The 26,548-nt window shown below is 51.8% G+C and overlaps 1 protein-coding gene across 5 annotated transcripts; it reads left to right on the top strand.

Annotated features, from left to right (window-relative positions):
• The first annotated feature begins 316 nt into the window (after window positions 1-316).
• ARHGEF10L (Rho guanine nucleotide exchange factor 10 like) lies at window positions 317-21,448 on the top strand. 5 transcript variants are annotated; one of them, XM_074847961.1, is made up of 32 exons: window positions 318-557; window positions 3,484-3,525; window positions 5,259-5,343; window positions 5,613-5,798; window positions 5,927-5,954; window positions 6,752-6,837; window positions 6,964-7,047; window positions 7,319-7,494; window positions 7,962-8,078; window positions 8,869-8,977; window positions 9,319-9,411; window positions 9,859-9,873; window positions 10,302-10,408; window positions 10,635-10,712; window positions 10,796-10,975; window positions 11,199-11,315; window positions 11,410-11,502; window positions 11,750-11,923; window positions 12,542-12,687; window positions 13,034-13,048; window positions 13,218-13,402; window positions 13,496-13,611; window positions 13,799-13,926; window positions 14,016-14,116; window positions 14,986-15,107; window positions 15,382-15,468; window positions 15,585-15,814; window positions 15,919-16,073; window positions 17,574-17,719; window positions 19,123-19,297; window positions 20,201-20,323; window positions 20,412-21,448. In XM_074847961.1, the coding sequence occupies exons 3-32, from the start codon at window positions 5,307-5,309 to the stop codon at window positions 20,894-20,896; spliced, it is 3,894 nt and encodes a 1,297-aa protein (XP_074704062.1). In that variant the 5' UTR covers window positions 318-557; window positions 3,484-3,525; window positions 5,259-5,306; the 3' UTR covers window positions 20,897-21,448. The 5 variants fall into 5 exon arrangements, with proteins under 5 accessions (XP_074704060.1, XP_074704062.1, XP_074704058.1 ...); XM_074847959.1 differs by lacking the exons at window positions 9,319-9,411; window positions 9,859-9,873; window positions 13,034-13,048 and having other exon boundaries at window positions 317-557; XM_074847957.1 differs by lacking the exons at window positions 3,484-3,525; window positions 9,319-9,411; window positions 9,859-9,873; window positions 13,034-13,048 and having other exon boundaries at window positions 359-557.
• The last annotated feature ends 5,100 nt before the right edge of the window (window positions 21,449-26,548 follow it).

Below are 26,548 nucleotides of genomic sequence, written 5' to 3'. Positions count from 1 at the left end.
TGCTGGCCTTGCAGCCAGTGGCTTGGATGTAAAATATCCCAGAGAAAATCCTCTTTGCCTGGATATTTTGAAAGCTCCTGCTGCAAATCCTGGGGCTGTTTTTGTACAGGCGATGCTCTTGGCGGCGAGAGGGTTAACAGGTCGCCCTGGCATACAGGGGGTTAAAAGGCAAGGAGGGGGCCAAATCCTGCTTGGGGGGGTTATTTATTAGGATTGGGGACACCAGGGGTGTAAATCAGAGCTGCTTGGGAAGAAGAAGAAGAGGAGGAGGGGGAGGCGGGGGAGATGCTGCCCAAAATCCCGGCATCCCTCGGTGCAGCCGCTGGACCGCGGCTCCCATCCGGCTGCGAGCCCTCGGCCGCCGGGATCTGGGGTGTCGGGGTGGGTGGGTGGGTGCCAGCTGGGTGTCACCCACCCTGGGCACCCCATTGCGGCCGACGGTGGGATTCATTCCCATCGGGTTAAGGGTTGGCTTTTATTTTCCTGACGTTGCCTCCCCGCCGGGGGCCTGCTCGGCCGATGCGGATACAAAGCCGGAGGAGACGCGGCCTTCCCAGGTCAGCAGAAACCCATCTCCCCTCCCCTCCTTGCCCATAAATCCATCCATCTATATATTTATAATGTATATCTATAGGTTATCGCATCCTCTTGCAGGGGGAAGAGGTCGCCCTTCGCCACCCCGCTGCTGCCAGGGCCGATCAGGGCTTTTGTTATACATATAATATATATTTTTTTAAATTGCTTTTAAATATATAAGCAAAAAGAAGAAGCAATGGGGAGGGAGGAGGTGGGCTTCGGTGCATCGAGCTTATTCTACACCCATTCCTGGCCTTTTTCACCCTATTTTCTTGCGAACTGTGACGGTTGCAAATCCCTCCTGGCTTTTCCCGGCTGGGATTTGCAGCACCTGCAGGAAACTATAATTTCTTGTGGAGGGGTGAGAGCTTCCCCCAGGATAATTTTGACAGCAAAAAATGGCAATTTTCCCCCTTTTAGTGATTTTTTTTTTTTTTTTAGACGTGGGTTGCATTGGGGTGTGGGTTGCATTGCACGCTGCAAGGGGCTGAAGTCGCTGCATTTTTTTTTCCCTCTGTACCAGTTTATTTTTTTTTTAACGTAGTAAGTGTGTTTTAGTGAGATGCCAGGTTGCAAAGAGCAGGTTTTCGCCCCAACATACCAGCAAAAAAAGTGAAGTGATGCATATGCGGGGTAGAAAAAAAAGCAGTGGTTTATGGAGTGCTTGAAGAGATGTTTGCAAAACAGGGAGAGAAATTAAGAATGTTGGGGAGGGTGATCCCGAATTCATCGGTGTCACCACCTGATGCTGATTTCTGAGTCACTTTTCTGCCAAAATACGGTGACCTCGGAGCACTGGCAGGAGGAAAAATCACTCGCAAGGGTGGGAGAGGTTTTAATTTGGAGCTTTGCAATAAAGAAAACCCCAAAATTGTTGGAAATTTTGAGCTGGAAACACTAATGGGGAAAAAAACCCATTTTTTTTTTTAAACTTTTTTGTTGTTATTTCTGATTCAAAATTCTTCTCCCTTCAAATTTCTTTCCAGGATAGTTTTGCAGTGGGTGAACTTTGCAATTGCTTTGGAAAGCATTGAATTGGGGAGGTTTTGGGCAATAAATACGCCTTTTTTTTGCTTTTTGGGTCTCTTTGCAAGGAATCTTTGCAGAACAGGGTCTTTTTTTTAATTCAAGTGCTATAACTCTGATTTTTTTTTTTAACTGATTCTTTTTTTTTCCCCCCTTTTTTCTCTGCATTTGCACTTCTCACGGTGTGAGCTGGACAAGGGATGGATTTTTTCCGGTTCGTCAGAGCTGTTGAAAAGGGAAATAAAAAGGAAAACGGCGGCAGTTTTCCAGGTCTTGGGTTTTTAGCTGGAATATTTGTGGGATATTTGCCCAGAAGAGCCGTTTTGAGGTGAAAGAGGGAAACACCATATTCAGGAAAAGCTTTTCCTATAAGATGATGCCTTTTGGCAAGAGTTTATTTGAAATATAATCAAAAAATTGACTTGAATTTTGAATTTTCATGGAATTTTTTCCAGGGGAAAAACCCGCTCTTTTGGCTTTTTTCCATGAAAACCCTTTTAAAATTATTTTTTTTGAAAAAAAATCCATCTTTTGGCTTTTTTTTAGGGCAAAACCTCCATCTTTTTGCTATTGCTTCATTCCCACAGCTTGCCAAGCCGCCCCCTTTTGCCACCTCCAACCGCAACCGCATCAAAACGCCCAATTTGGGGGAATTTTGAAGATGTGGGATAATTTTTCACCAGGATAATTTCTCTTCATTGGAGCCCTCGTTTTCCTGCACTGATGCCTTCAAATATCTGCAATTAATTCCTTAGAAAACTGGGAAATAAACTTGGCCCTTAAAACGCTGATAACACTCCACACAGACCCAGTTAGGGCTAGAAAAAACCCAAACCCTTACATTGCAGCAAATATTTGTTAAAAAATTATTATTTTAAAGGACTGGGCTTTGGGGGAGAAAGCGCTTTTCTCCAGGGACCGTGCCACTCTCCCTGGCATCCTGCGCACTGGAAATAATCTGAATTAATTCTATTTTTTGGCCAAAGTGATGGTGGAAAAACATCCAGGTGGTGAAATACGCCTTGAAACCACAGTTGGGATGTGGGACCGTCGGCTGGAGGAGTTAATGAGGAGTTTGAGGAAATTCTTAGGAGACAAAAGCTAATTCTTATTTCTACACCTTCCCATCCCCTATAAATAGCGCCAGGGTTATTTATGAGGAGAGATTTAACATGGTGGGGATGTGGAGACGAGCAGGAGGGACTCGCAGTGTAAATCCTGGCTGCATCCCTGCTGTGATATTATGGACTTTTTAAAATTTTTTTTTTCTTGCAAACCCCTATATTTAAGAATGGTTGGTGGGATGGGGCGGAGGATGCTTTAACGAGGGACCCGTCCCCCGGGGCTGGCAGCCGTGCCCTCCAGCTGGGACCTGTCGCTCCATCGCAGCAGCTAAAAATAAACAAAATAAAGCCAAATAGTTGCCAGCTTGCTAGGCGAAGGGTCGGGCTGGGTTTAGCAGATGGCCCTGCTTCTCTGCCTTTATTTAGATCGAGCTCTATTTATTTTTCCTCCCCGCCTGTGTTGGGAGGGAGACGGGGCTGAACCGTGGCTCGTGATGCTGCCTCAAGCTGTTCACTGGTGGCAGGGTGAGGACCCAGCAGCTCCTGCGGGCTTTAAATCCGTATTTCCAAGGATATTGTATCCCTGCATCCTTCTGGGATTACATCGCATCCCTGTCTCCTCCTTGGATTATTCTGCATCCCCGTTTTGCTATCCCAGTCTGGTTTGGGGGCATCTCCCTGGTAGAGCTTGTCCCCACCAGCTTTTCCCTCATCCCACGGGATGCATTTTGCTACTGGGATGCTCCTACCCCTGATAGCAGTTTTGCTATGAAAAATTATGCAAAATAACCCCCTTTTTTTTTTTTTTTAAATTTAGCAAGACCAAATCAAAGGTTGCGGTGGTTGTTTTGGAGAGCTGGTAAGTCTCTTCGGCGACAGGCGTGCTTGCAGCTGGAAAAATAACCAGCCATGGGACAAATCGGGCGGATGGGAGTTTATGTCAACTGTCAAAATGGGAAGTGACCTTCTCCTGCCCTGCTAAAATCGGGACCGAGCCACAGGGCCTGGCTGTGCATCATCCTCCCGCTTCCCTCTCCAAACGCAGAAGCCATGAGATTACTGGAAGAGTGAAGCAAACCAGCGAGCAAACTGGTTTCTGGATAAAACCATCGGCATAGTTTTGCTGGGTTTATTTTACCCAGGTGTTGCTATTTTCTCCTTACTTTTGGTTGTGGGTTTTTTTTTTTTTGGAGGCATCGCTGCAGAAATATGGCTTTTTTTCCCTGTGGTCCTCAGCTCCATCGCATCTCCTGGTGGGGCTGGGTTTTGGTGGATTTATGGCTTGGTTGGCATCGCATCTGTAGGGATAAAACCCGGAGCTTGCGAAAGAGGGAGAGAAGGGAATCGCCTGCTCCCATGCTAATGGGAAGCAGATTAGGTGACGTGAGAGCAGCCTTGGCTGCCAATTGCTTTCTGTTTTGAGGGCCAGGAAAAGAGTTCAAGGAGAAAAAATAAGTGTCTCCAGGTCCTCCACCCCCAAATAAATCCCTATTAATGTGTTTATGGAGGCTCGTTGCAAAAGTGGCTGGAAGAGGATATTTGTGGTGGTAATGCAGGACAAGGAGGGGAAGAAGAGGTTTATTTTGGTTTTTTTTTTTATATCTGGGAAGGGGTTGGATGGGTTTTAGCTCGATGCTTTAGGGGGGATATTGCAGCGGGATGGGGTTGGGGTTGTTGAGCACTTTGCAGCCTGGCTGGGTTGCAGCATCAGCTTGTGCACGTGCTGTGATTGCAAGTGGTTTATAACTTGCTTTCCAGGGATAAATGCAAATCTGGGAGGTGATCCCAGACCTCAACTCCCTCCTGCTGTGCTCTAGACCTACATATATATATATATATGTATATATATACACGTGGGCCTGGAGCTGTATGACTGGCTGCAAACCCACGTGGAGCAGGTGCACCCACGCTGTGCTGCAGCCCCGAGGGGTTTTGGTACAGGAGGAATAAAGAGATCTTTTATTTCTGGGATCATCCAAGGTCTGTGCATCCCCTATATCCACCTCCCAGGGGACATGAGGATCCAGATGAGGGAGAAATGGTCACTGGGTGGGGGGGGGTCACAGCTCTTTGGAGCAGGGTGGTGGCATCTGTCATGTGCCGGTTGCTGCTTCCAGCAGGACCAAATTAACAAAGTTTGGTCCCGTTTTGCTCGTTGCAGCCTCTCAGGTGTCGTTTCTCTCTGCTGCATCGTCCCTTGGGCATGGGGGGGGTCCCTGCTCCGTCCTTCCTCTTCCTCTTGGCGACCTTTCAGGGCGTCATGCCGGGCGTCTCTGGTTACCAGAGCGGATGAGCCATTGATCGAAGGAGGATGCTTGGTGCTTCCCACCCTCCGAGACCTTCAGGCTTGATGCTCGGAGCTGGATTTACCATGCAGGGGCTGGATTTGCCATGCACAGGGTGGATTTACTGTGCACGAGCTGGATTTGCCGTGCCAAACTGGGACCTGGGAGCAGCTTTTCTGCTCCCTTGCAAGGTTTTGCTGGAGCTGGATCCATCACACCTGGGGTCTCCCCACATTGCCTCCTCTCCTGGGGATGGATTTAAGGGGCTGATCTCCCCTCTCAACCCATTTCTCCTTCTCTCCTGCAGGAAAGCCTCGGGGAAGGGCCCAGGCGGAGCATCCGGACCCCCCGCGCCATGGCTTCGTCTGAGCTGCCCCCCCACCCTGCAGTAGGTACTGTCAATCTGCTCGAGCTGTTTTGTTTTTTTTTAGGGGGGGGGGAACCCACCCTTGGGCAGCAAGTGGGGTGCATCACCTAGGGGTATCCCACACATCCCCATCGGAGCCTCTTGGGGTTGTGAAAACACGAAGGGCTTGTTGTATCTTGCAGTTTTTTGGGGGGATGCTCTCTTCTGTCCCCTCCCCTGCATCCCTCCATCCCTCTGGGGTACAGCAGCACCGCGTGGGGGGGGGACACTGAGTGACAGGGTTTCTGCTCGCAGGTGACCATCTCGCCCCAGAGACCCCCAGCGCCCTGCCCCACGGGGAGGAGGACCTCGGCGAAGCCTTTGACTTTGAGGACAGCGAGGAAGAGGAGGAAGAGGAAGAGGACTCGGCGGCCGAGCCAGGTGGTGAAGCTGTCCTCCGGGCACCCCCTCGCAGGCGGCGTGCTGCCAGCTCCGGCGTCGGTGAGGAGCGCAGGCGGGGGGTCCCCAGTGTCTCTGATGTCCCCACTGTGTCCCCTTTGGGTGCCCAGGCTGGCACCACTGTAAGTCCAGACGCCAAGGCTGTTTCTTTTTGCTTTTTCTGTCCACAGACGGGCTGGTGCCGGAGACCCAGGAAGGGTATGTGGGGTTTTGGGGGGATTTTGGGGGTTTTGAGTCACTTGAAGGAGAAAGCACAATTTTGGGGTTTGTGCCCCCCTCTTTGACATGTTGCAGCCTGGTGCTGTGCCTCAGTTTCCCCAACTTCTCCCTGTTGCTTGTGAAAGGGGCTGCAAGCAGCAGAGCCCTGAGGTTTTGGGGTGCAGCCCTGGGGATCTGTGGAGGCTCTGGGTACCATCGGGGTCTGTCATTAAGTGGGTGGTGGGGGCTTCCTCCAGCCCCTGACTGAGGAGATGAGGGAGAAACCCCCTGGGATGGGTATTTGAAGGGGGCTGGTGTTTGCCCCAGCTGCAGATTTGGGGGGAAAAGATGCAAATGTGGCTGGAGGGAGGGCTTGTCCCCCCCCAGCAGAGCAGGCACAGGGCACAGTGAGAGGGGCAGGACCCCCACCAGGGTTGGGGACCCTCTCCCCGTGCTCCCTGATGCTGGCGCATCCTCTTGCCCTGCAGCAGCATGCAGACTTGAGGATAAAAAAAGCCATTTTTGAGTCTTTAACATCATCCCTGTGTGTGTTGCCTGGACCCACTTAAAAAAGCCATCGTGACCCTAAAACCCAGGACCCCCCAAATCCATGAAGAGCAGAGATGTGATGGGGGGGAGGGGGCACAAATACAACTTTATTCTGTCTTGTGAACCCAGGTAATAGAAACTGGGGGTGATAGGGGGTGAGGGGCTTGGGTGCACCCAATCCTGGGGGATTTGCACCCAGTCCTGGGGGGTTTGCACCCTGGGGTGCTCTTTGACCCCCTTCCCTGCAGGCTGCCAGTGGGGGTGAGCAATGGGGAGACTGATGGAGACCCCCACATCGGTGCCCAGACCTGGAAGAGGAAAAGCAGCCACCAAGGTGGGTTAGAATGCCAGAAAAAAAAAAAAATCCCTGCCAAGGTTTGGGAAGGATTTCTCCATCCTGGCTTGATCCTTGGGTGCTGACCTGTGAGTCCCTGGGGGGGTTTTTTTGTCCCCCACAAAGGTGAGCGCTTCGAGTTCCCGGCAGTGGAGGATGATGTGATCTATGACGATGTCCCCTGTGAAACCCTCGATGCTGAGCAGGACGGTAGGGACAGACCTTGCCCCTCCTCCCTGCTTCCCCAGGGACCACAAGCCCATTTTCCAGCAGGGCAAACTAAGGCACACTCTGGGAAGGAGACGCTCATCCTAGAAGAGGATGCAGAGGGAAAAAAAACTGCTGGGATTTGGGAGAGATGAGGACAGATGCGTTCCCAGAGGGGTTGCAAGACCCTGAGGATTTGGGGCTTCTCCTGTGGGTCCCTGGGGCAGGGAAATTGCCTTTCAGGAAGGAAAAGGAGCTGGTTTTTGTTTGCTAGGCCCGGGGTCGGAGCGCAGCCTGATCTACGAGGAGGTGCAGCGTGGAGAGGGGCCGCGGGCAGGCGAGGATTTGGGCTGGAGCTCCAGTGAGTTTGAGAGCTACAGTGAGGATTCAGGCGAGGAAACCAAGCCAGAGGCCGAGCCAGCCAAGCAGCGGGCATCCTTCCAGCCCAAGGTAACACTTGAATTTATGTTTTTATTATTATTATTTTCTTTTTTTTTCCCCCCCTGGGTTTACTTGTGTAAAGGCACCAGAGCATCAAGCCCAGCTGCTCCTGCAGATGGTGAAGGAGAGGATGCTGCGGTTCGTGGGGTCACCCAGTGCAAAGCCAGCCCGAAACCTTGGGGGTTTCATTTCTTTCTTGTTTTTTTTTTTTTTTTTCTTCCTTCCCCTTTTTATTTTTCCCCCTTTCCTTTTGCATTTTGGCATTGCTGGAGCATGACTGTTGCCTTTCCCTGCGCTTGCTCCCTTCCCCGCTCGAGCAAAGCCAGATTTTTGGGAAGATGCTGCCTGTACTATGCTGCTTTGGGATGATTTCTCCTCCTCTTTTTTTTTTTTTTTTTGCTGCTTACCTGGATCTCTTCTCTGCCTTTTCTCGCCTCCTCTGCCTTCTCCTCCTGCCTGGTTTGCTTTGGGCTCAGCTTTCTCCAGACCTGAATAGACTAAAGGAGAGATACGCCAGGACTAAGAGGGACATCCTGGCTTTAAGAGTTGGGGGGAGAGACATGCAGGAGCTGAAGCAGAAGTACGATTGGAAGGTACTGTCCCTCCTCCATCGCTTGTCCCTTTCCCCCCACATTTCCCAGGGAGGGGAAAAAAGCCCTCCTGGAGTTTATCCAGGCTGAATTCATCCCATTGTATCCCCAGAAGAGAAAAAAGTTGAGTTAAGCACCGCAAAGCTGCATGTCCATCTGTCTTGCAGCTCCCCGTCCTCCAGCTGCCCAATCTATTTGCTTTTTGGGTGTTTGTTTTTTTTAAGGGGCGTTTGGACGAAGCGAGGTTGCCCGCGGGATAGATGGATCTGAGAAGGTTTTTCCCCTGATACAGGGTGGAAATCAGGTGGGGAAGGAGATTCTTGGGAGGTGTGCAAAGTCATTCCCAGCCCCAAACCATCCAGGCCGGCACTTTATGGTCAGTTTGGGCTGGGAAGGCAACGCCAATGTCAGCTTGGGCTAAAAATGCTGCGGTTTGAGGTGTGAAAGGCCAACACCCCCCACCCTTTGCTCTCTCACACGTAAAGCCCTGACTGCGAGGAGGGGATGGATGCACTTGCACCTCCCTTCGCTCCCTCATCTGCTTTTGCTGCATGCTCCTGCTTTGCCCGCACCTGCTTGCCTGTGGCCGTGTCCCTGCAGAGGAAGGAGAGATGCTGGAGCATCCTTCTTCCTCAGCCACGTGTCTCCTCTTCCTCCCCGTCGGGATGTGTGAGAAACCAGGGATGATGCTCGGAGGGCATGACCCTAAAGGGATGGCACTGCTGTATCCGGACCCAAAACGGGGTCCTGGTGCTGCCTCGAGCCTCCCGGTCCCTCTTGTCCCCCTGCCCAGATGACGCAGCTGATGAAAGCGGCCAAAAGTGGCACCAAGGACGGTTTGGAGAAGACCAAGATTGCGGTGATGAGGAAGGTGACATTCCTACACCGGAAAGAAGCACCGGGTAAGTGGGGAAAACCCCACCTTGCTTTTGAGAGAGAAAAAAAAAAAGTCTTTTTGAGGGCCTTTTTAAGAAAATCATTATGAATCCTCATGGCTTTCAGCTTTTCCTTTTGCTGATTTATTTTCTGCGTTTTAAGTTTTTTTTTTTTTTTTTTCCACTCTTTGCATCCCTGTGTAAGCTCTGTCAGTTCAGCTTGCTCCTTGCTCCAAGCACCTTTTGGGAGCAGGACAGTGACCCCACCACGCCAGCACCAATGGGTTGCTCCCCTTGGACACAGAGCAGGATCTGCCCTGAAATACCGATTTTTGGGGTGTTTTCCTAACCCTGCTGCTGTCACGTAGGGGATGGGGAGCGGAGGAGGAGGGCGGTGGAGGCAGAAAAGCAGCCACCTGCCCGCTGGAGCTCGAGGGTCTCCCTGGAGCATCACGGGGGAGGTAGGATCCCGGCGGGTGGCCTCGGCCGGGGCTGCCCGGGGGATCCGGCGTGTGTGTCCTGGCCTTGCTGCATGTCCCCAACTCAGCTTAACCTTGCAGGGGTGGGGGCTTAAATGCTTTTGGGGGTTCCCAGGGGTGCTGGAAGGCATCCCATCCCCAGGGTGCTGCAGAGCATCCCATCCCCAGGGCATGGAGATGGGGAGAAGGAGCTCGAAGAGCTGGCAGCCAAGGGCTGCGATCCTCCCTGCCAAAATTAGGGAAGGAAAAAGGTCACCCAGCTGCCAGTGCCCTCCCCTCCAGCCTGGCCGGTCCTCCCTGTTACCGGCTGTTTATAGGCGACGGGGATGGGGCTGGGGTGGCCGTAGCGGGGCGTTGCGGCCATGTGGAAGAAGCGGCCGTCCCTGCATTGCGAGTCCGCCTTGGCTCGTTCACCCTCCTCCTCCTCAGCTGCTTCGGCCTCGGGTAAGGGATCGCCACGCTGCCCGACGGGTGCTCGCCTCTCTCCTTCCCCATTTTCTTCTGCGTGCTGCTTTTGGCTCCTTTTTTCCCCATTTTCCCTGCTTGTGCCCACCCTTGGAGTGAGGACAGGGGGCTTTTCCCCCAACCAGGGTGGCTTTTTGGGAACGGGGACCCTTTTTGTCCCCTCACCGCGGGGAGCTGGCTCGGTCTCTGCTTGCAGCCTGACTCATGCTGGTGTCCGGTGACAGTGGCTGGGGCTCCAGGAGGGACACACGATGCTGGGAGGACGCTGGGGTCCATCTCTGGTCGCAGCTCCAAACCCAAATGCATCCCCAGCCAAGCAGCTGTTGGGGCTACGGGCTCTTCTTTAGACCCAATAGAGTCTAAAATTGGGGTTTTTTTGGCTTTTGGTTTTGGTTTTTTTCCTGCAGGGGACTCGGAGGAGGAGGACACGGGTTTTTTGGAGGTCACTGTCTCTGACATGAAGCACCCGCCACCGGAGCTGGGCCCCATGCCCGAGGGACTGAGCCCTCAGCAGGTCGGTGTGGGGTGGATTGGGGGTTTGGATGGGGGTTTGGGGAGGGAGGGGCATGGCTTCCCCTTGGTCCCATGATTGAGCAACCAGGGAAAAAAGGCGAGTCAGCAGAAAGCGATGCTGCCGTGTCAGCACTTCTGCAGCTCGCTGTGCCTGCATTGTCCCCCCCACCCTAATCCCATTACTCAGGAGTGGGGGGGACCACAGCTGAGCCCTGGCATCGTTGCAGGTGGTTCGGCGGCACATCCTGGGCTCCATCGTGCAGAGCGAGCGGAGCTACGTGGACTCCTTGAAACGCATCCTGCAGGTGGGGGACCCCCTGTTTTTTGGAGGGGGTTCTGGGTGGGGGGCAGGGATGCGGGGATGCTGATGCACCAGCATCTCCCACAGGATTACAGGAACCCGCTGATGGAGATGGAGCCAAAGGTGCTGAGCGCTAGGAAGTGCCAGGTGGTGTTTTTTCGCCTGAAGGAGATCCTGCAGTGCCACTCCATGTTCCAGATCGCCCTCGCCTCCCGCGTGGCCGAGTGGGACTCAGCGGAGAAGATTGGGGACCTCTTCGTGGCCTCGGTAGGAGGAAAAGTCAGGGGATCACCACCAAACTTCCCCCTGAACCCCTCTTGATGATAACAGGGGGGGTTTGGAGGATTTTAAGTGATGCAGCCCCAACCTGGGGTACCACCAGCATCCTCAGCATCACTCCAAAAATACACGAGCACCCCCATGCTTTGCTGACCCCCCCTTTTTGGAGGAGCCCCATGCCATTGTGGCTCTCCTTCTGCCCTCTCCCCAGTTCTCCAAGTCGATGGTGCTGGACGTCTACAGCGACTACGTCAACAACTTCACCACTGCCATGTCCCTCATCAAGAAGGCTTGTCTCACCAAACCCGCCTTCCTCGACTTCCTCAAGGTCAGGAGGACCCAAACGCGGGTGCGTGGTGCTGCTGGTCACCACTATGGATGAAAACTCCTCTTTTTTTTTTTTTCTTTTCTTCCCCTTGCAGAAGAGGCAGATGGCCAGCGCCGACCGGGTCACGCTCTACGGGCTGATGGTGAAGCCCATACAGAGGTTCCCTCAGTTCATCCTGCTCCTGCAGGTAGGTGCGAGGAGTACCTGTACCCACCTTTGCACCTTATTTTTTGCAGCCTGGGTGCTGCAGGAAAGGGTTTAGCAGGGGACACGTTTCTGTGTTGGCAGCTTGGTTGCAGCTTTGGGGACCATCCCAAGGATCATCCTCCAAGCTTTGATTTTGGAGGTGCTGAAAGCACTTCCAATTGTAACGTCCCCAACGGGGCTGATTTTCCTTGGGTGACTTTTGCCTCCCATCCCTTCCCCCACCCCAGGACATGCTGAAAAACACCCCCAAGGGCCACGCGGACCGCCTGTCCCTCCAGCTGGCCCTCACTGAGCTGGAGACATTGGCAGAGAAGCTCAATGAGCAGAAGCGCTTGGCCGACCAAGTCGCTGAAATCCAGCAGCTCAGCAAGAGCATCAGTGACCGCAGCAGCCTCAACAAGGTGCGTCCTTCAACCTCACCTCCTCATCCTCATGATGGGTGGGTTTTGGAGCTGGTGGTTGAGCTCTGCAACTTCCACCTTCCTCTCCGCATCGAGGGTTTCGGGAAGCCAGGATCCCTGTTTTCTCTGAAAGGATGTTGAGTGAAAACAAAGCTGGAGGCTGGCACAGGGAAATTCCCCTTCAGGCAAAAGCAAGGACGAGCTGCTTTGTCTCATGTGTCTGATTTTGCAACCGTTGGTGGAAAAACCCATCCTTAAAATGAAGCTCTTGCGACACATCCTGGGCTGGGCATGGCCGTGGTGGCAAAAACTGCAGCGGGGCACCCGCCAGCCTCAGCCCTGGGATCAGGATTTAGGGCCAGAGGATGAAGAGAGACCCAAAAGGGGCTGTGAAGGGGCCACGTTGGTCTTTCAGGGCTCTGCTCTCTTGGTGGTTGGATACATAGGGGGCAAAGGATTTTTTCATTGTGCAGCCTCAAAGCATGTTGCATGTCTGCAGAACTTGGGGCTGGTCAGAGGAAAATCCTTTCAATAAGGGAAAAGGAACCCAGATTTTGGGGCAGGAGGCTTGTGGGAGCCCCCAGGCTGAGCCCCTCTCCCGCTCCATCCCCTTTGCAGCTGCTGAGCTCGGGGCAGCAGCAGCTCCTGCTCTGCGAGACGCTGACAGAGACGGTGTATGGCGACCGGGGGCAGCTCATCAAGTCGAAGGAACGGAAGGTTTTCCTGCTCAATGACATGCTGGTCTGCGCCAACATCAACTTCAAGTACGTGCTGATGGCCCCAGACCCCAAAATCACTTTGCAAAGCGCTGATGTAGCGACCTTCCCCCTTCCCCACCTCAGTTATTGGGCTTAGTGGGTTTTTCTGTCTCTACCCCAAGGACTTTTAAAACCACCTCACCTTGTTTCAGAGGGAGAACCCACCTGGGTTAGGGTTGCTTTGCCTCCTGTTTTGGCATGCTTCCATGCAAAGCCTCCATCCCCTGGTGCTGTGGGGTCTGGGAGCCTGCTGGAACCTCAGGGCTTGGTGGAGGTTAATGCTGCAAATGGGAAAAACCTTTCTTGAGTTCCTCATAACACCTCTTTATTAATTGTTTTTCCCCTCTTCCAGGCCAGTGAACGCAGGGTAGGTGCTGAGTGTGGTCTGCTGTGGTTATGTGCCCCATGTTTGGGGGTGCAGGCATGGTGTGGGGTTGCAAATGGGGCCTGGCTTGCAAAATGCATTTTGCAAGGGCTTGCAGGGCCACGGTGCCTGCTGATTTATTTATATATATTTTTGCATCCTCCCTCGGCAGAGGCCAGCTGGAAATTAGCAGCCTGGTGCCCCTGGGTCCCAAATACGTGCTGAAGTGGAGCACGGCCCTCCCGCAGGTGCAGGTGGTGGAGGTGGGGCAGGAGAGCGGCGCCTACGACAAGGACAACATCGTCATCCACAACGCCGGTGCCAAGAAGCACGCGCCGTCCGGGCAGGCTTCGCACAGTGAGCACCCATCCTTTGATCCAGCGTTGGGCTGGTTTTGGGCTTGGATGGAGCACTCTCCATTGACCTCACTTCTCCATTTCTCTACTCAAGATAAAGTCTACCTGGGGCCACCGCGGCTCTTCCAGGAGCTGCAGGACCTGCAGAAGGACCTGGCGGTGGTGGAGCAGATCACCCTTCTCATCAGCACCTTGCATGGCACCTACCAGGTATCTACGTGCCAAAGCGTGGCCAAACTCGTGATTTGGCTAGAACCAAGCTTAGGCGCTTTGCAATGACCATGCGGTTCCTTGGGGACAGCTGGATATCTCATCCTCGTGCGCCCCACGGATGAAATTTGGGGATGATTCAGGCTTGTTTTGGAGGCGTTTCCATGATTTCTGACTTTTCCCCCAGAACCTGAACATGACAGTGGCTCAGGACTGGTGCTTGGCCCTGCAGAGGATGATGAAGGTGAAGGAGGAGGAGATCCACTCCGCCAACAAGTGCCGCCTCCGTCTCCTGCTGCCCGGGAAGCCGGACAAGTGAGTTTGTGGATCATGGGTGGGTTCTTCCCACCCCGGGGAGGAGGAGGCTGAAGACCAACCTGGTGATTGTTTCTTTCCCTACGCAGGTCTGGCCGCCCCATCAGCGTCATGGTGGTCTTCATCACTCCAAACCCCCTGAGCAAGATCTCCTGGGTGAACCGCTTGCACTTGGCCAAGATAGGACTGCGTGAGTAGCCCCGCGGCGCGTTGTTTGCCATCACCCTTGCTTTGAAAAGCCAAAATCGGGAGTGAGGGGGTGGGGTGTTGCATCGCTCCAAGCATCCTGACATGAAACGGAGCAGAAATTCAGAGCAAGACGATGGAGAACATTTTGGGGGCTTTCATGCTGGAAATGATGGGAATCTGTAGTTCTGGCTCAAAATACTTTGCATTTTGCTGCTCTTGGGTGGCATCTCCAGGTTGGCATTGTGTGGTGATGGATTTCTGTTGGCTCCCGTGCTGATGGTGTTGGAGCTGACCCGTTTTCTGTGAAATAGGATGAATAAGCAAGGGAGGAGCCATCTCTCCTGCTGTTTCCCTATTCCTATTTAACTCCACCAGCCACTGCAGCACAAAAAAAAAAAAAGTTTAATGGAAGAAAAAAAAAAACATTTGAAATCCTATTTGAGTGTTTGGATCCCCCCGGGCTGGAACAATTTTTGATTCTCTCGTTTTTAACAGTTTATGTGGCTTTTTTTTTAATCTGGGATGCCTAGGGGATAATCCTGTATCCATGAGTTAGAAATGAAAACACATTAAAGCCTAATGTGAAGAAACACATTAGGGTGTATTTTTTTTCCCCTTATATATAAAACTTATGTGTTTTTTGGGGCTCTTTTTGCCACTGCTCGAGGCGGTTGCTTGGCTGCACGCTGCGGTAGGGTGCAATAGTTTGGAAGAAAGGGGAGAGTTGTACCCCAGGTCACCAGATGATGGTGGTTTGGGGTTGGAGATAAAAGCCCTGAACCTCAAATTACTAATTTTGGGGTCCCATCAGGGAGGGGAGGGATGCTGGGGGGTGTCTTGGCTGTCCTTGATTACCTCTGCTCACTGCAGGGGAGGAGAACCAGCCAGGCTGGCTCTGTCCTGACGAAGACAAGAAGAGCAAAGCTCCTTTCTGGTGCCCCATCCTCTCCTGCCACATGCCTGCCTTCTCCTCCAAGGCCCTTGATCTGCAGGTAAGGGTGACAGCCAACCTCTTCAGCCCGCTCAGTACCTCCTTCCCCTTTACATCCATCATTTTGGGGAATAAAGGCAGAAATCCTATGGTGGATGGACCGGGTGGAATGGCCAAGCTGGTTGCAGAAATTGGTGCAATTCACCCTGGAAAACTGCAAAACCAAGCTGGGCTGGGGCTGGATCCTGATTTTTGGGGCGTGCACCAATACCCTGCATGCATTGGGGTAATTTGGGGGTGTTGTGGACCCCCCAGTACCCCCGTCTCTCCCCCAGCTCGGCGCTGCAGTGCACAACCCCGTGCAGTCCTCGCTGCTGGGCTTCTCCGCCGTCAGCACCTCGCTGCCGCAGGGCTACCTCTGGGTGAGCAAAATGGCCCCAAAACGGGGCAAAAACTGCCGGGTTTGGGTCACACTGGCTGCAACCCCCCTCTCCAGTGCTCGTGGCTGATGCTAACACCCATTTTCTGGTCCCCACAGGTTGGGGGGGGACAGGAAGGCGCAGGGGGGCAGGTGGAGATCTTCTCCCTCAACCGCGCCGTGCCGCGGACGGTGAAATCCTTCCCGGTGGCTTCACCGGTGCTGTGCATGGAGTACATCCCCGAGGCGGGCGAGGGGGAACTGGCAGGCACCCAGGAGCCCCGACCGACCACCGAACAGTCGCCTGCATCCCCTCATCCCACCGTGTGCTTGGGCTTACGGGATGGCAGGTGAGCCCTCATCTTCTGCATCCCTCCCTCGGTGCAACCACCAGCACCAAACCTCGAGCACCGGCACAATCTCCTGCATCTCCTCCTCCCTCTTCCCTCCCCAGCATTGCGGTCTATGGCAGCGTGGACACAGGGACGCAGTGCTTGTTGACCTGCAAAAGCCCGGGCATGCAGCCTGTCCTCTGCTTGAGGCACAGCCCTGAGTACCTGTTTGCGGGGTTGCAGGATGGGACCGTGGCTGCCTACCCCAGGAGCAATGGTGAGGGCACCCCCGTGCATGCTTTCGGAAAGGCTTTTTGGTGGGACACCCTAAAAACCATGGAACAGGTGGTTTTTCACACTAGCAAGACATGCTGGCTGATAAAATGGTGATAAAAGCACCATTTTTCATTTTTTTTTTCCCCCCATTATTTCATGCCTCCCTTGCAGCCCAAGGGTAAAAAAAAAAAAATAATTTTACATTGCCAGGATGAATGCAAGAGGTTTGGGGGAAAATATGAGGAAAACAGTCGTGGTGAGGGGTTGGTGCTGCAGCAAAGGATTTGCTCGGAGGGTGGTTGCGCTCAGGGGCTACAGGAAGAGTCCACTGCTGGGATGCACAAGGACTCGGAGCTCTTGGCTTCAAAAAAATCACCTTTTTGGTACTATAAACTGAGCTGACCCCCTCCAAACCCCATCCATGCAAAAGCCCTCTCATTTATTAGCTTGATTTGGGGTTTATTTTCCCTGGCTCCAGCTCAGGCCAAGGCTGCAGCTTGCTGAGAGCCTTCCTCCCCCGGGGACTCCTCGCCTGGGCTGTTAAATACCTTTGCTTCATCGCTAGAGGGTAGGAAAGAGCCTCAAATAATGTGTTGCATTGGCCTATTTTTGGACAAAACCCCTTATTTGCTCTGAGATACCCTGCAGCGAGCAGCACCCAAGTCAACCCAGAGCCAGTAAAGCCACTTAAATTGCATTTTGGGGTGCTGCGTATCCCCTTTCCCACCTTATAGCAACCGTGCAAACTAATTAATAAAATGGCTTTAATTTAATCTCGATTGCATAAATGCACATCGAAGGCAGCAAGCTGCTGGCAGGACTGCGGGGTGGGGTTTTTAATCTTATCCCCATCTTTTTGGAAGGAGAAAGCTTTCCCAAAATAGCTCGTTTTTACGTGAAAATTAGGATTTGCTGAAAGGCAGCTCGGTTGCAAACTCCTGCTGATGGGAGCAGAGGTCCGAGTGCCCAAAGGGCTCTTTTATCCCTCTGATCCTATGGTTTTATTTTTAAAAAATTGCATTGGAAATAAGAAAAGGAGAGCAATTATCTATTGAAGTTGCTCAGCCACTGCTGGTGGCGAATTCATCCAAATCCAGATTGGATGCTCTTCACAGAGACACTCCAGATCGGCCCTGGATGAATCGGCTCTGGAGTGTGGCTTCAAGAGCAAATAAATTAAAAAAAAAGGAATTTTTGGCTTTTGCAGCAAGGAACATGCCCGAGCGTTGCAGGTGGCCAGATGTCTGCTGCTATAAAGCTGTTTGTACGGGGGCAAAGGGGCTTTGCGGGGGTTGAAGTTGGGGGTGTGTCCTCCCCCCATTCTTTTGATTGTGGCATTAAGGTGCTTGGAGGCATCCTGGGGACACGAGGGGTTTGCAGCTGACCCCAGCAGCCATTTTAGGGTGGTTTCAGCTGCATCAAAAGATGCTGCTTCTTTTTGCTGAGCACCTTTTTGCCCTCCCCATCCCCCCCTGGCTCCATCCTGGCATCTCTGCTCTAGGGGGGTTGTGGGACCTGGCGGAGCAGCCCACCCGCCTGGCTGTGGGTACCAGCCCCGTGCGAGCTCTCCTGACGCTGGATGAGACCCTCTGGGCCAGCTGTGCCAACCAGGTCACCGTCCTTGATGCCACCAGCCTCTGTGCCCAGGTAGGGAGCATCACCAGGACCCCTGTGCTGCATCCATGGGAGGCCACAGCGTTGGCTCTGGGGGGGTCACACTGGTTTGAGCCCCAAAAGATGCACAGACACATCCCTGGCTGTGCAATGCCCAAACCAACCTTTTATTGCTGCTTTTTGCTGCCTTTCATCACTTTTGGGTCCCTTCCCCCTGATACTGGGTCACAGGAGGAGGATGCCGAGATATCTCCCGCAGCTGCATAAACAGGGAATGCTGAATAGTTCCTTTTTTTTTAAAAAAAAACCAAACACCTTTCTCCCACCTTTAATTTTCACATTTAGTGCCCAAACTTAGTTTGCATGTATTAGCTGTCGTAAATCCAGCCTAACGGCGGTGCCGGGGATGAATAATGCATCAGGGACTGGATTCGTTTTCCATCTCTGATTTTATTTATGACAGGAGCCGGGTGGGAATTTTTGCAGAAGAAAAGTGATGGGGGAGGAAAAACAGGCAGGGGGAGGATGCTGGGGGATGGTATAAATAGCATTTGATGGTCTTGGGTCTGCCTGGATGGGACCAGTGACTCGGGACTAAACCATCAGGGAATAAACCCCATGTGGGGTGGGGAACAAGGGGGAGATCACCTAAAAGTCTCAATCCACCCCCATTTTGTACAAGCTTTTGGGGGGATGCTCTATGCTGGTCCTCTTCGGGAAGGGGATCAATACCCCCTCCTCTCTTTTTTTTTTTTTCCTCTTTTCCTTTTTTTTAACGTAACTCAAATTTTGAAGTAAAAAAAGTAAGGTTTCAAAGCCATAGGAGAAATGAAGGTGAAGTTGCTTCATGCAGGTTTCTCCCCCAGTGGTTTAATCCTTCGATGCTAAATATGAGTTTTTATTTTGGGAAATCTGCAGCAGGGGTGATTTTTTTTTTTTTTTTTTTTTTTTGGTGCAAAAAGGTGTTTTTCCTGCAGTTTGCATCCTGTGTCTGATAGGAAGATGCTCCAGCAGGGAGCTTGGGAAGCAGATGGACCAGTCTGTGATCCCCAAATAGCTCTTGCAGGGGGGCTGAGCTTTTGATTGCTGATTTCTAGGGTAGGAGAGAAACAGGAAGGTCTCGTCCCATCTTGGGATGGATTTTGCAGATGTATCTAGTCTAGTAAATGAGTCTTAAACAAGAAAAAAACACCTGGAGGGGTGGGAAAGGCTGTGTTATCCAAAAACACCAACCCAAGAGGGGTTTGGTGATGGGTTGGTTTTGGTGTCCTCTGCCCAAGCCAGAGCTGGTGAGGAGGGATGAGACCTCAAGGTCACTCTGGTCCCCTCCCTGTGCAGCTTTGCAGCCCTAAAGCAGCTCCTGGAGAGAGCCTGAGCTAGCAACAATTTTAGGGAGCAACCCTTTGATTTCCTTCTTGCAATTCCCCTTTCGGCAGCAAACCTTCGAGGCCCACCCGGACGCGGAGGCCAGCGTCACACACATGATCAAGGCGGGCAGCGGGGTCTGGATGGCCTTTTCCTCGGGCTCCTCCATCCGCCTCTTCCACACCGAAACGCTGGAGCATCTGCAGGAGATCAACATCGCCACCAGGACCACCTTCGTCCTCCCGGGTGAGCTCCGCTTTCCCCCGGCTCTTAATTGTGATTAATGGGCAAATCGGGGCATCACCCCATAGATGTGCTGCTTTGCTTTATGCGCCCCATCTGTGCACCCCGTGCTTACACAGGCGTGTGCATCCTTGCACCCCATCTTTGCACTGCGCGTGCATCCTTGCACCCATGTGCATCCCCATTCATGCATCTTTGCACCCCATCCCTGCGCCTCTCTTCATCCCTATGCGTGCGTCCTTGCACCCGTGCGTTCATCCATGCCTGCACCCCACTGTCACTGCCCTGTGCACCCCCTTTTTCCCAGCACCATCTCCCAGCCGCATCTTATCCAGCTCTTATCCACCGTGGGTTTGCCAGGTTGTCTCCCCCCTTGTTCCAGCTACCAAGCAACATAATTGCGTAATTAGTTATAAGCACGATACTCATGTAAGTCACTTTTTCTTTTTTTTTTTTCTTAGGGCATGTTAAAATATTTATCACTTCCTTTTCTTCCTGGGCGAGTGAGCGTTGGGTATTAATGCGTTTTTGAACTTGCGCTCCCTCATCCTTTTTAACTCGACAGGTCATTAATAAAGTCCTCCCGGAGAAACTGGAGTTGTATCTCCACAGATATATTGCTTCGCTGAGTCCGACGCCGTGCAGCGCTAAGTCCCGGCGATAAAATATTCATTTGCCATTAGAAGTCTCACTACTTTTTTTCCACACCCCCCCCCCCCCCTTCTTTTTATTTATTTATATTTGTAGCGCGCTCCCTGGCACGGAGACCTTTGTGCAAAGATGCTGCTTGGTTTTGGGGGGAGCTCTGGAGTGTGTTTCCCATGAAAAATGCACTGGTGGTGGGTTATCTGGGAAGATGCTGCTGCAAAATCATCCCTCACCCTCTTTTTTTCCCCCTTCTTGCAGGTCAAAAACATGTCCGTGTCACCAGCCTCCTCATCTGCCAGGGTTCGCTCTGGGTGGGCACCGACCAGGGCATCATCGTGCTGCTGCCTGTGCCCCGCTTGGAGGGCATCCCCAAAATCACAGGTGAGCACCCAAAAAACCCCATCCCTATGTGGATGCAACCTTATTTTTTGGCTTGTTTTTAGTAAAGCCACTCTTTTTTTTTTGGCAGGAAAAGGCATGGTGTCCCTCAATGGGCACGGTGGCCCCGTGGAGTTTTTGGCGGTGGCGTTGAGCACCCTGGCTCCCGACGTGCTGAAAGGCGACCAGGAGGAGGAAGAGGAGGGTCAGGAAGAGAAACCCCCTGAACTGGATGGCCCCCCACCTCGGGAAATGAGAAAAAAAGGGATTTTATTACAGTATCGCCTCCGATCCACCTCCCACCTCCCGGGGCAGCTGCTGTCGGTGCGGGAAGCGCCGGTCGGTGGCACGCCGGCGCACACCGAGGAGGACGGCTCCATCTATGAGATGGCCGACGACCCCGACGTCTGGGTGCGGAGCCGACCCTGCGCCCGTGACACCCCACGCAAGGAGATCTCCTCGGTGGCCATCATTTCGGGGGGTCGGGGTTACCGCAACTTCAACACCGAATCACCGCGCCGGGGCAGCGATGCCGACAGCACCCTGCTCATCTGGCAGGTCCCACTGATGCTATAGCACCCCAGGACCCCCCCACACCCGGCACCTACCTCAAAAAGCCACCCAAAAGCTGCCGGGGGTGGTCTTGCACTGGGTGCAGCACCCTTTATTTTTTTTAAGGAGGAAAAAACTGAAAAATGAGCTTTTTTTTTTTTTTTTTTTTCCCCTGAAATCAGCTTTGTGCATGGGGAGAGGGGAGTTTTTAACGGCAGGAACAGTGACCTCCCTGCGGGCTTTGGAGGTGCTGGCTCTTTGGCCGAAGAAGTCTGTGTGTCTGTGTGTGAATATCTATATATATATATAAATATATATATAAATATGATGTATATTATTACCTGTATAAAGAAGGAATCTGTATATATTGAGGCATGTGGAGATGCAGAAATAGTGGTGGGAGCACTCAGTGGGTGCCAGCTGCTCCAAAACAGGGATTTTGCTGAAATAGACATTTTTTTGACTGTGAATCGAGGATATTTGGTACAAAAATCCCCTGTTTTGGGGAGCTGAGTACATGCGGTTTCTGGAGGAAAGGAGATTTTGGGAGCGTGGAAATAAATCCTATAGGAATCAGTGTGTTTCCTCGCAGTATTTTATCACTGGGTTTGGCTTTGGGTGCAAATGTTTTCTTTCCCTTGCTTCGGTGACAGCATCCCAAGGGGTTAATATACCCCCTTGGAGCTGTACATCCTCAAAAAGCAATAGGAAGTGCCAAAATGCCCTTTTTCCCCCCGCAAAAATGATGCAGGGTGGAGGGAAAATGGGCAGGAGGATGTAACCCATCGCCTGCATCTCCGGCACGTGGAGTGCTCTCCATCCACAGCAGCGAATCCTGGGGCCAGGGAGGTGGAAACTTGTCCGAGGACTAAATCAATTTATAATGTGATCCTCTAACTGGCTTCAATTTGATTTTCATTTGTAGCATTACAATTATCAGATTGATATTCCCGACCGCTCAACCTTGAAATGGGACGGCGTGGCTCCTGCTGCCGGGGAGCGAAGATTATCCGCCTTGCACCAATTTCTGCGTATTTTTCTAATTAGCCATCAAATGTGCTTTGCTAGGTTTTTCTTTCTTTGCCCTTAAAGTCTTTTCTGATTAAGTTTTCTCCTCGTCTCAGCCGTGTGAAACAGCATGAAGAGGGTGGCAAAGTCTCTGGACCAGCCACGGGACACGCCGCAGCCGAAGCATCGTGAGCATCCTCACGTGCATCAGTGATGCCTGTGGGAAGGGGGTTGAGGAGCTCGTGGCTTTTTCCACCTGTTTTTCCTCTTTTCCTTCGTGCTTTTGCCACCTTTAGGGGTCAGCGTGTGGGAAAGCAGCTGGTTCTCAAGGGATATCACTCCATGACAGGGTAGGGCGTTCCCACGCTATGCGATTGCAACCACACAGTTAAAAAATAATTCTGTATGTAATGCCAGCCGTGGAGTTTGCATTGTATTTAGCAAAAGGATGTTATAAAATCAATTTGTGGGACCCCAGGCACTGTCCCTATGGGCTCACCAGCCACTGGAGCTACAGTTTCAGTTGAAATACCCCAAAATCAGGATGCTACACTGAGCGGTGCTGCTGCTTTTGAAGCCTGGAGGAGATGCCACTGCAGATGTTTTCCCCCCGTGCATGGCCTGACGGCACTGGGAGTCTGCTCTACCCCCTTAGATTTATTTTTTAATTGTCCCAAATTAATGTCCTTTAGCTGATGAAGACGTTTCTTGTTCTGCCTGCTAACGGTGGGTATCGCACTCCTGAAAGAAGAAGGGAACCATCAAAGGGGTTTGTTGCTGCCACGTTAACGAGCCATGTTATTAACCCAAGTACAGTCTGACCCTAGTCCCACCCCGTTTGGGGACAGCCCTGGGCATGGCCACCACCTTTTTCTATGTGCAGGTGGAAAATCTTTTCTGTTTCAACCACAAAGTGCATTAAATGCAAATATTTCTATGCTGGTGCCCCTTAGAAGATGCTTTTGCAAGATTTGAGCCCCTTCCTCCTCATACAAGCTGTGGATGGGTGTCCTCCACCAAGACTCATCTTCTCACGCTTCTGCTTCTTCTTATTATTGGTATTATATTTTTATTTATTATTTCCCTTTTCACTCTTTTTATTCCCTGTATCGATCCCTTCCTCCAGCCTCATTATCTCGCCCGGATGCTAATGTGCCAGGGCAGCCGGTGAGCTTGTTGCAGACGATGTTTGCAAACACCCAGCAAATGCTATTTAGCAGAAAGCTGTCTTTAACGACTGTGATGACAAAAGGGAATATATAAAACCCCAGGGCTCTGGTTTGGGAAAGATGATTTTTTTTTTTTTGCTTATTCTCTGAAAGATGCTGCCTGGGGTGGGGGTGGGGGCTGCAGGGGGCTTGGGGCAGTCCTCTGGCTTCAGAGAACTTGCTGAGGGGGGTAATTAGGACTTAAAATGGAGATTTTTTGCTGCCTTGAAGGGCTAGAATTGGTTGGGGGGTGTTGTTTTTTTTTCTATCAGATGTGTTTAAGGAGAAACAGGCTCATGACCCTTGTCCTGGGGGGATGCCTCATGCTCAGAGCATCTCACATGCAAGCATCCTTGTAGTTGCTTTTGCAATGGTCCACAGAGGAGGAGAAGAGGCTTTTGCTGTGCCAGCATGGCCAAACCCAGGTACAGACAGTGGAGAGCTGCTTCCATTGTGCTTTCAGCCCCTAAGGATGCAGAAGCCTCCACCCAAATCAGGCTCTTTGCAGTTTAAATTATTCTTTCCCACTTTCCTCCATCCTCTTTGGTTGCCACCAAGTCCTGCCCAGACCTTGGTGGCCGATAGCCTTCAGCCCTCATTTGTGTTGCAAAGAGGACAGAGAGCGATGTCTCCATGAGCAGCCCTTGTCCTAAAACGCCTCCGAGTGATTGAAAAGCTCCTCCTGGTTTGGGCTGGCTGGTGGCCAACACCACGTGGCTCTCACTGGCCAGGGGATTAAAGATGTTCCAGTCATGCTCCTTGCTGAAGGTCAGGGGATGAATTATGCGTGGCTATGCTTTCCACCTTGGAGTGAGGTGTAGGTGGGCATAGGGTCATGGATGTGCTGTGGTCCAGGTCCTGTGGTGGGACTGTGGCTTGGCCACCAGACTGGAGGGCGGTTGTAGGCCCTCAGGATGAGTTCTTGCTGTGGGAAAAGATGGGGAGAGCTAGGTGGGGTCCCTTGGCTGTCCTGGAGAGCTGCTGTGGGGAGGACATGTCCTCAGGGTGTGCCGTGCTGATGTGTCTCAGAAGTGCCATGGTGACATCTCTGAGGGTTGCCGTGGTGGTATGTCCCAAAGGTGCTGTGGTAGCATGTCCGAGGGATGCTGTGGTTTTGTGTCCCAATGAGGTGCCCTGGTGCCATCTCCCAGGGATGCCGTGGTGATATGTCCCAAAGGTGCCGTGGTGGCATCTCCAAGGGTTTCCATGGTAGCATGTCCCAAAGAGGTGCCCTGGCGGCATCTCCACAGATGTGCCATGTTGGTATGTCCCAAGAAGGTGCCTAGAGAGGATAAACATGCCAGGCTGTGGTTGATGGGACCTCTGTGGCTTTTTTCCTCAAAGAACCTGCTCTGCAAACTGGATGTCCCACTGCAAAGGAAGAAGCATGGCTGGAGCAGCCGTGTCCTTCAAGCAGATGGTGCCTGCATGGGGAATAAGCTGGGTTATGAGGTGCCTGAGCTGGCTGCAGCCACAGGAGGAAAAATTTCCTTTATTCCCTGATATTTGGGTGTGGAAATCAAATCTGAAAGGTTTCTAGGAGGGGTACGTGGTCCAGCCATGAACTTGCAAAGGGAAAAAAGCCTCGCTGTGCTTTCCCCCCCTGCTTCTTCCCCAGGAGACTCAAGCAAAGCCCATTCCCTTCCTCGCTGCCCATCATTCCCCTCCGTCGCCTTTAATCAAGACGGTTTGATTCCTCATGGATTTTCCCCCCTCCTCCTTGCAAGCTGTGGGTGGAAAAAAAACATAGAAATAAATTTATAATAATAATAATCATCATAATAAGCAGCGTGGGAGCCCGGGGGGGAAAGGAGCAAAGAAGAAATTGCTTTGAGCTGCAAAGGCAAGACCGCTCTGAAGATGGGCTCGCTTGAGAGTTGGGATGAGAAACCTGCCTTGAAAGGAGCAATTAAAAGAGGAAAGCAATTAAATTGCTGCAGAAAAGTGGGGTGCAGGAGCTGGGGTGGGATGGAGAGGGCTGGGGGTTTGCACTGGGTGCTGCATCCCTGGCAATGCTCCTTGCTTCTGAGTTTGGGAGTGCTCAAATACTGCGTGTATATGCATTATATATTTTATATCTATACATATACATATAAAATTATATATGTGTGTGTATATATAAATGTGTATGCACGGCAGGGTAGAAGAGTATTATTTCCATGGGATGAAGTTAGGGTCTTTCTGAAGGTGTTTGGTTATTAAGTCCTGAGGAAGTGTGGTGACCGGAGGGCTTCCGAAGTGGAAATTATTCCATCAAACACAACAAGTGGCTGCCAGGCGGGATGAAATAAGCTTTGCTTAAAAATAAATACTTGACAAACCAGACCCGATCTGTAAATGTTTTTCTTGCTGCAGCAAGCGGTGAAGTCCCTTGGGTTCAGTTTCCTTCCCCACTCGGTGGATGCCACCTCCTCGAGCACCCTCTGAAGGATGGTATTTCCCCCTTGCTGGGCATGGAAGGAATTTAGGGATTAAGATCTTTGCTTGCTATTAAAATCCTTTCTGGTTATATTTTTTATTATTTTTTTTTTGCTTTTTGCGTGCCCCCTCTCTAGGCTATAGGACAGCGGAGGCTCCACTTTCCCCTCTGTCCCTTTGCTTTTGGGGGGTGCAACCCCATCTCTTTATTTTCAAGGGTCTCTTCGCACTAATTAGACCTTAATTACAGCAATAAATTCATCTTGGGTCTGGTTTTCATCCAGTCCCTCTCCCCCATCCTGCTCAGGGCAAGGAGCCCGGAGCTGGTATATACACATCTATAATTATATATATTTATGCAAAAACCTCCATTTGGGATATATTCCTCCAAAATTCACCAAATTTGGTGCAAATTCTTCAGGATCTGCACCCTAAACCCCCCTTGGGCTGGGCTCTGCAGCAACAGAGGCTCCAACCTGCTTTTTGCTGCAGTCGTGGTGGTAAGGACATTGTCACACGTGTGGTCCGCACGGGGAAATGGGGATTTGGGAGAGGTTTACATGGGAACCAGCTGTTTTTTTTTAAAAAAAAAGCATATCTGAGGTGTGGTTACACGTGTAAAGCAGTGCTAGAAAGGCTTATGCAGCACTACCTCCCTCTCTATGTATATAAATATATATGTCCCATGGCCATAATGCACAAATGAATAGGCTGGCAATTGTCATTTCCAGGCAGAAGAGCTCAGACAGACTAGTTTAACTAGGGGAAAAGAGATTTAAATCCTTTTTTTTCTTATTTTTCCTGCAATGGGAGCTCTGCTGAATAGGAAGAAACAGCATTTTCTCTCCTCTCCCTCATCCTCAATCTCATAAAAATAGGTCAGGAAAGTTGCAGCATCCCTAATTTATGCCCTCGTCCGGCTCCTTTGGCGGGTCACAGCCCCGACCCCCCCGAGCTGTTCACACCCACCGTGTCTTCCCTACCGTAACTCAAACTGCAATGATTTAGCCAAATAAAATTTCCATCTGTCGAGGACTTTTCG

Source organism: Strix aluco, chromosome 22 (genome assembly GCF_031877795.1).
Source record: "Strix aluco isolate bStrAlu1 chromosome 22, bStrAlu1.hap1, whole genome shotgun sequence".
Lineage (NCBI taxonomy): Eukaryota > Metazoa > Chordata > Aves > Strigiformes > Strigidae > Strix > Strix aluco.
Note: the sequence above shows the minus strand (reverse complement) of the source record. Positions and strands in the feature narration are given on the sequence as shown.